Here is a 9332-nt window from a genome sequence, read left to right as displayed (position 1 = left end):
CACACAATCTAAAAAAATAATGCAAATAATATATATCTATATATATTTTTATATGCACACAAATAAAATTTGGCAAAAATAGAACATTTAAAGTTAACCTAGTATTTATCCTGTCAATGATAATTGCAGGCGTAGCCATGAGGAAGCTCTTTTCTGCAGCAGGCATTCAGTGCGTTCACACTCTTAACGCTCTTAAACTCCAATTACTTCCAGTGGTAGAGTTAGTACCTTTCAAAATTATACTTTGCTTAGGTGAGAGTGAACAGTCACCATGCCACCCCTGATGAGCAATGCAGGACATGAAACAGCCCACAGATTTCTTGTCCTGCCCAAATAGCTAGAAATCTAATTGGGGCAGAGGAAAACAAAATATGATAAATACAGCCATGTGAGTCAGGAAGGAAAACAAGAAAAAACCAGTATGGGCTTATGTGGAAACAAACATAGATACCTAGCCACGTAGTGTTTCTACCCAATGCATTAATGAAACAACATTTTTCAATTACCAGTCTGCTATATTCTTTCCCATTAACAGGGTGGTTTCACAAGCCACTGAACTGCATCTTTGATGTTCATGATAACCCTTCCTAACTCTTTGTGAACTACACTACTTAAATCCCCTCAAACGTCTGTTTATTTTTTCTTGTAACTTATTCCTACAGTGTGAGATTAACAGACACAGAGTAGGCCTTCAGGCACTAAGAATGTAAATTAGCCTAATCTCAAGAAAACAAGATGTGCACTTAACCATAAATATTTTTTTATAATCACATCAAACATAACATACCTGGTATTCAGTTCTATATAAATTAGTTCTTACGTCAGATCTACTTCTGAGGTTATCCAAAACCCAAACACATAACATTATTTTTACTCTTCCAGGTCTGAATAATATTTACAGACATTAATGCTATATCCATTTCTACAATCATTCAAGACACATTATATAACTTTATTTTTTTATTTGACAAGCAGCAGTATCATGTCCGTCATTTTTTTACATTTTAATGTAGATACAATTATTAGGTTATCTGTCATATTACAATATTTAGTTTTTGGGGGGGGTTTGTGGTTTCTTTTTTTGTTTGTTTGTTTTTTTGTTGTTTTTTTTTTTTTTTACATTGTCTTAAGATACATTAAAAAACATCAACTGCAAACGTGAAAGGGAAGGGGAAAAAAAAAAAAAAGCATGGTACCCAACCAATTTTCCACATTTCAGCAATACTTCACTCATTCTTTTAGTAAAGTTTTAAGAAATGTCATAATGACATGAGCTTGAAATATCTATAGGCATTTTCATTGACGCTCATGACATGGCACTGGTGATGTTGTAAACAGCAGAAAAACAGGGGCTGCCAAGTGACCAATTATGGAGGCACAGGCCTGCCTCTTCCCACAGGAACACACCAAACAGTGACAGCAATGATCTCCTTACAATCATACCTGCAGGATAGCAACATCATGCTACATAACTGTATTCGTCTGCAGAGGCCTGGCTTCGCTCTATGTACTGTTTGTCTATCAGAACTTCAATACACTTCTTAATCATGCTGATACTTGGGTTAAACCTAGCTCTTGATTGGCTAATTACCTGCAAAAGAAAGACAGGTTTTTTGTGTTATTTTTATTTACGACAGTTACAAATGCTATGGAAGTATTTGCTAAGGGGTTTAAGGCAAATTCAGTATATTTTTCTTTTGAAGACAGGATTAAATAAACCTGAAATAGTTCATCTGTAACAATCAACAAAGCATCTCTATACATTAGCGTCAGGACACTTAAACTGACTGCTCAGTTTATTGGTTCAGTTTGCCTGCATGTTAACCAGATCTTTTCAGTCCTCCTGCTCACCTAATTTGCCATAGTACAAATGAAGATAAATATTCAGGTTAAAAATTAATCTAATATTAACACATTTGTTCACTGTTATCACAGTTTAAGCAAAGCGAAAATTTTGTTAGACCATATCTGCCTTTCCGTGCTGGCTTTGCTAACTGACTTCTCTTCCTAAACTAGATCCCTTTTACTTCTGCTTATGTGCTTTCATTGTTCCAGAATATTTAATTTATGGACTCGCAAATTTTGTTTGAGTTACAGCAGTCTTACTTGGAAATGAAACGTCTGAAGAATGTGTTAATCTTAGTCTTCCTAAGTTTATACAATTCTGAATGGTTAAATTTCACTTGATTGCATTTTTCAAAACTACCTCTAAAGTTGAACACAATTTTCTTCACATCCATCACCACTTCTGTTATCATAAAAAGCCAGAGAAGACATTTTCATTTAATAAAGATGTGAAACCTATGTTTTCTTTCTAGCATTAAAAAGACATGTTTAGAAGACATGTAAGCAGGTACATAGCAAATTACCAAAAAATCTGACTATGATGTTATAATAAGACCTTCTTCATTCTTGAATAGCACAGTTTAAATACATTAAAAATGCAACCTATGCTCAGAGATTCTACTGCACTAGGCAATCAAACTTGCAAGAAAAAAATAACACTTATTTTTCAGGAAATTTGCTGAAAAGCCCTAGATGACACTTTTCATCACAAAAGACACAGCCCAAGTAGTAATAATTTTGTAAAGTTACACTACTTCATTGCTGTTGCAGCTGCCAGGATATGAGATGCGAGCTGAATTTGTTGTTTTGTCTAAAATCAGCCCATGTAAAGCTGTATATCTGCTCCTGGAAGGCACTTGAACTGCTCTGCTGCCCGGAAGGTGTAAATGGAGTCCCCCTACCGCTGACCTCCCTTCCTACACAATTTGAGACAATCAGGATGAACCTCTCTTTCTTCAGTCACTGAAGACAGACCTACAATTTGGTGAATTCCATCTGGCTATGCTGGAACTTTGTAACACACACAGTAAAAAATTATTTATTGTAAAAACAAATCTATACATGCATTCTGGAAGAAACTGCCACTGCAGGCAAAACTTAGATGTCTCTTAATAGTTCTTAGTTTTGCCTATTCTCTTGTAGAGAAGAGGAGGAAATGGTGTGTAGTAACAGAATATGCATATCTAGTAACTTGGAAAATTTTTCAAACAAAAGATCTTACTACTCAAGTGTCACAACATATTTTGCCTGTAGTTTCTCATTTGTTCTGTAAATAAAGTGATTTTTACTTCAGCTGGATTTCCTGTTTTCTTTACAACTTTTCACGGCTGGCTTTGTCCCAGCTCTAGAGCTTGCTGGAGCCCTCTGTGAGCCAACAGAACTCACCAGGTAGAACTCACCCAGCAAAGCAAACAAAAAGCTCAAAAGAGCGAGTTTTGTTGGGCTAGCAGCCAAGGGTCTGGTACGTTCCATAGCAGTACAAATGAGAAGAAACTTGGTGCTAACAAGCTAATAGATCTGCTCAGATTTCACTTAACTTCAGCCCTACACTCAAACTGATTGTATCATCATACTTCACGTATTTACTTAGGACAGAAAGAACAAAAGATAGAATTTTGTATTGGTAAGGGTTTTTTTGGGTTTGGGTTTTTTTTGTTTTATCAAAGATAATACAAATAAGAAGGATGGACAGAAATACCCAATAGTCAGAATAAAAAATTTTATGGGAAAGACTGCGTTAACCTTTCCCCTTCACTACCCCCACCAACCTTATTCACTTTAAGGGAAAAGCTACCTTGTCCTGCAAGCGACTGCAGCATGGAGCTAGAAGTAAAACTATCAGGGTGTATCTAACACAATTAACAATTCAGCAAAGACCACATGCTGACGTATAAAGGTCTACCAAGGGCCTTGAGTATTTTCTTGGACACCTCACCCTAAATGAATGTGTGGTGCTGTAGTCTAACTGTTAGAGCTAACTACGTTAAGGCTAGGAGTCTTTCAATCATATCTCCAACAACCGTATAACCCTGCCCTTATATCTCAGAAAAAAATAGTAATGAGGTGAGAAAATATTAACCATTCATAGTAAACAGACTTCTTTTTTGAAAGATTCTTACCCCCTAAGAAGTCAGACTAGAAATTTTAAGTGAATACATCATATGTATTCATATGATATATATGACATATAAACATCATGATAAAAGTTACAATGTCACCATAATTAGTAACATAATTAGTAACAATATCAAGAAATAAAAAGGCTCTTGACAGTAAATCAAATCTTACTACAAGGTTAACAGGGGAAAAAAAAGGAAGTTGTACAGCCAAGTAGTTATGCATAGTCTAAAAGTTTAGCAGAAGTGATGGTTATTCATTTTCTAGTAACAGTCAGTCTAGTGAGAAAGCTGAGCATGTTCAGCTCAGAACCACCTGGCAGTTTGGCCTTATTGATTCAAGATGAAGCAAAACTGTGCTCAATGCAGAGTTACTGAGCTCAATGCAGACATAATTAGGTAAAATTTCCACTTAACATGAGATTTGAATCTGTGTGTTTAAGCAGTAACTATACAAAAAAATGTGTCACCCCGCAATTTGCTCTAAAACCTGGCAATAATTCTGAAGTGCCTAAGAGTACATCTTTATCATAGACTGTAGAGAAGACACCTAACATTTTAAAGAATCAAGCTCAGGTCCCAGTAACAGTTTAGTTGAGGTAGCATTGAGATTGGCACAGATTAATTCAGAGTGCAAAAAAACGAAGGAAAAATTAATCCTAGTGGATTTTGGCACTGCTTCACCTTATTGCTTAAGGTTTCACAATTTTAAGGCTACATCAGGTCCCCACACTATACTGCAGCATAGATATCAATTAGTGAGAAGCCTAGCCTTCATTTTTAAATGTTCTAATCCATCTAGGATGTAAGTAGTATTCAAAATTGAGAACTACAGACTAAATGATAAAGGACATGATTTCCAAAAGTGTCATAAATTTAGTTAAAAGCTAAGGTAAAAAACCAGTACAGGTGGATGTGGCTGGTGATAGGTAAGTGGAGCACCAATTTTACTCTCTACTTAGCTTTTAACTGAGTAACAATCAGAATATCCATCTTTCTTACAAAGCATGAAAAACCTCCTGATGCTAAGTAGTCCATACTATTCTGCAAGAGCACTGCAAGAGCAAAATGCAGCAAAGGCATGTCAGATAGTGCCCCCTGAGTTAAACAAAGGAAGAAGCAACCAGAAATGATTTTTTGTTTCCGAAACATAAAAAACTGTAATCTATTCCAGCCTTACAAACTGATCTCAAGCAAAGTACACTCTGAAAACTTTTTCTAAGAATTTGAGAGAACTTTGAGAGAATTTGAGAAAAAAGTATTTTCAAAGATGAAACAGGGCTTGCCTACCATTTTCTAGTTTTACCTGTAAATTCTTACCGGATTTCATTATAATTGCATGAATAGTTTAAGCAACAGGAAACCAAATAACCAAAGATTTTGAGAATAATCAGGACCTACGCTGCCTCATCTTTTAGGTATTAAAAATCAGATTCCTTAAATTAAGCTTGCTTTCAGAGTGTTTGTGTACAAGCACTATTTCAATAGCCAAAACCTTTAAGATGTCTCACATTGCAAGTTCTGGGCTCACAAGCTCTCTGTAGCTGCTTATTTTTTTTAGGAAATAAAAATTAAGTGGTGGTTGTGGTAAACTGTTTCCTCCACCACCACAAGACAGAAAGCACACAGCAGATCTTAAAATGACTAAATGCCTCTCCACCTCCATGCTCAAAATTGTCAAATACAGCAGGAATCTTTATTCCCTCTCCTACCAGTCTGCTCTGAAGCTACCCAGCAAGGCTCAGGAGACACAAGAATGAATTAGACTGAAGAATGAACGCCTTGGAAGGCTGAGAAAACTAAAACTGGGAACTGGTTGGTAGGAGCAAAGGTTAGGTTGGAATAAGAAAAAAAATTAGGCAGGCAACTAGCACAGATGGGAAAGTGTGAGAAAAACGAAAGAAATAGCACTTCCTTCCCAGCCAGTCTGTGACAGTTCACAGATCATTAATCTAGAATCTAAAAAAATCTAGACAACTGTACTGCTTAATGGAAAAGGGAGATTAAGAAGTGCATGTCTATATACTCAAGACAACTTTTAAAATTTAAGCCATGAATTAGAATAAAATCATGATTAGAGCTCACTATTTGCTAGGTGCTTCTGTGAAAATTCCATACCTAGAATATTCATACTCACGTTTTGAAATGAACCTAATAGCTCTGGCAATGATTCTTATAGTATACAACATCCATTGGCATAGAACCAGCCAACAGGGAAGAGCAAGCACAAAGGCACTTAATGCTTTAGTGCTAAGAAACATTTACAAGATTGAGTGATCAAGCCAGTGCTCCAGTACTGCAGTTCAAAGTAGACTCCAATGAAATTCTCACTAATTTCACTGAGGTAATAGTTTTGACACAGGAGAGTTTTGTGGTCAGATGTTTTAGCCAACTATCTCGAAGACTTTCATCAAATCATGCTTAAGAAGAGGATTTTATCTTACCTCCTGAATAAGAGCATTATGTCGCAACACTTTACGTGCTTTCATGATACGGACTATAGCAGCTTGAAGATACATTTTTCTGTCTTCATCTACAGCACTTCTGGTCTGCTCCATCTCCTGCAATATAGGAAGAACAGTAATGCTTAAAATATAGTAAGATCAATAAACACTTCATAGAAGTATCTTCAATCTATACTTTTTCCTTTATTAAAAGTGGTCAATTAATACAAAAATCTAGGTGAAGTTCAATTCCAGGCAAAGTACTTCCATAAATCAAGAATATCAGGTTTCATGAAAGTCAGCAGGAAGGCAGAAGAGACATCCAAACCAACGTTTTTGCTAGAGAGAAAGGCAGGCAGAATTTACTACAATGTATTGAGTTTAGCAGCACATATGTCTCTTGTACAAAATTCTATGTCTTAGGAGATACAGAGGAAACACGGATTATCAACACTGGAGTTAATTTTAGTTGCCAAAGGACACAAAACCATAGGAAAACAGAGTTGATTGGTTCTGCTGTTCCTGGAGTAAGTTGCTTTTATAAACACCACCAATAAAAAAGTCTCATTAGATAAGACAAGCTAAATGTCAATCCCATTTGGTACAAGAGGAATAGTTCTTGTTTATCTTTTTCTTCTACTTTCTTATTCCCTATGCCATCTTCTCTTGCCTGTATTTTAAGTACAAAAAATTTGCAGCGCTTAAGCATTAAACTTACTAATTAAACAATTTCTTTATGGTGATGTAAGTCTTACACAGGGACTCTTACATCTGCTTACACCAAACTAGTACAATAAATTTATTTCTAGAAAAATAAACTTCCTAAGCTTCTCAAGCTAGGAACACCAAAGAATACTTGCCTGTGGCGTGTCCTTCTGCATTGATGTAGTAATTTTAAATTTTGTTCGTTTACTGCTGAAGTTCATATTTAATGAAAACGTAGACTCTGCCTCTATATCTTCCTGCAATAAAGACTCTTTTTAAAAAAATCAGAAATGGAACCAGAAAATGGTAACAATTTACTTTGCAAAATCACAGTTAGGGGTTTGCATTCATACAAACAATTTCAGATTTGTAGTTAGAAATTCTAAAATGCCACTTGAACCAGGTCAATATTTTTTATGCTACAGTTTAACTAACCTAGAAATCAAGTCTATTTTACAAAACAGTATAAAGAACTTTGACATATATGAATTTTGTTAACAAGTCAATATGATTAAAGCAATTTCTGTTTTAATACTTCAACAGCTTATCTTAGTTGCAAACACTCTCCATTTAAACTCATCTTCTCCCTGCAAAGAAAGTAGGATTTGCATTTATTTATAGCAGAACCTCAAAAGAGAGAGCTGTTGCTTTCACAACTACTACTAATGCTGCCTTCCAGAACTTAAGGAAGAACATCTAAGCATTTTGTTATGTTACAGCAGAAACAGTTGACAAACTCCAACTTCTACAGTTCCACATCTATCTATACTTTTCTAATTTTTTCCTGTCAGAATCTCAATTCTTTTCCACATGTAAAAGTCCATTTCTTTCAATAAATGGTAACTATTCTATGCAGGCCAAACACCTTTATGTTCAACTAACAGGATGACGCAACCAATCTCTGCAGTTTCCAGGCAAGAGTCTGCACACGAACTACCAATTTCCAGCAGAAGAAAGTTACTGGGCTTCCTTAGACTTTGGAGTCTTGCCAAACGATGGTTGCCTCAAGAGCAAATACTTTAGTAAACACAGTCAATATTTATCTAAGTATATACTCAAAATAATATTAATTCTAATTTTATACTCTGCAACAAATATTCTTTATTATAACATTTTATAATATCCAGGCATAGGATAGAAAATTTGACATGAAAGGGGAAAGATCAACAGCTTTAAAAAATATAAGCTAACATTAACTTTTAACATTATTCTGCTTACATGGTTGAGTATAAACCAAAATAAATTGTGTGTTGTGCATGAACTCAAAAAGCGTGATTCTAATGAACCAATAAATTTTGCCAAAAGTTTCTTGTTTTCTTTTTCCTCTTTCAGAAAAAGAACAAACAAAAGCAACCTACAACATTTAATACACTGTACTTTTCTTTCTGGCTCATATACTAGTAAAGAGAAGTTAGTGTATTCAATTTCACTGCTTAAGCCACTAAACTACCCTGGCTTATTCAATAAGTAAGCTGATAGACTGTCTACAGATCTGCTTTCACATTGCTAGATGGAGTGCAAAGAAAACAGAATTAGCAGAGACGTTTGAATACAACAGCCAAGAAGTTAAAGAACCAGAAAACACAGTGGTAAACATTAAAATGTAAAAGGGTTGGAAAGCTGTATCATTCACTCTTCAATGACATATGCTTAAAGAAACTGGGCAAACCTTACAGAACAGTTATAAATAAATGTAAATCCTTTAAATAATGGGCAACTTTCTAAGATTATGAAAAATCTCACTGTTTTCTATAATAGCTCCCAATGTTACATTTCACCCATGGTTTAACAGACATCTTCCCAGCCACTGTTCCAATCTGAGCTCATTTCTAGATATTGGAAATATGTCCTATGCTTCAGCCAAGCATCAGATCTTTCTTGTGATGTCACTTTCCATTTCCTAATATTTTCCTGATTTAAAAAAAAAAGCAGCTATCAGAGCAGCTTTGGATTTCTCCTCATAAGGGAAGTGAACAGCTTATCTTAGTTTCTTCTGCCTGATGCTGTCTGAGTAACAGGCTTTCTGGGCTAGCTGGAAGCATATGCTAAAGTTTGTATGGTATGCACAGGCACTTCCATAGTGTTTCTTGCATAACAGACATCTGTGCCCTTCGCTGTATGGGAAAAATGGTAACTGGTTTCACGTAAGTTGTACAGAAGTATGAGCCAGCATCAGAAACAGAACCTGTATCAACCATTGCCTTAACCACAAACAAAGCTC

At 35.5% G+C, this 9332-nt stretch overlaps 1 protein-coding gene across 5 annotated transcripts in view; it reads right to left on the bottom strand.

Annotated features, from left to right (window-relative positions):
- Window positions 1-942: 942 nt before the first annotated feature.
- Window positions 943-9332, bottom strand: part of CUL2 (cullin 2) — a 55087-nt gene continuing 46697 nt past the window's right edge. For all 5 annotated transcript variants that reach the window (XM_075046048.1, XM_075046037.1, XM_075046027.1 and 2 more), the window contains 3 exons: window positions 7267-7368; window positions 6407-6523; window positions 943-1591 (listed from right to left, as the gene is read on the bottom strand). In XM_075046048.1, coding sequence (XP_074902149.1) covers window positions 1460-1591; window positions 6407-6523; window positions 7267-7368 — 351 coding nt within the window. In that variant the 3' untranslated portion in view covers window positions 943-1459. The remainder of the gene's footprint in view (window positions 1592-6406; window positions 6524-7266; window positions 7369-9332) is intronic.

This window comes from Buteo buteo, chromosome 2 (genome assembly GCF_964188355.1).
Source record: "Buteo buteo chromosome 2, bButBut1.hap1.1, whole genome shotgun sequence".
Taxonomy (NCBI): domain Eukaryota; kingdom Metazoa; phylum Chordata; class Aves; order Accipitriformes; family Accipitridae; genus Buteo; species Buteo buteo.
The sequence above is the reverse complement of the archived record's forward strand: the minus strand, read 5'-3'. Positions and strand labels throughout refer to the sequence as shown.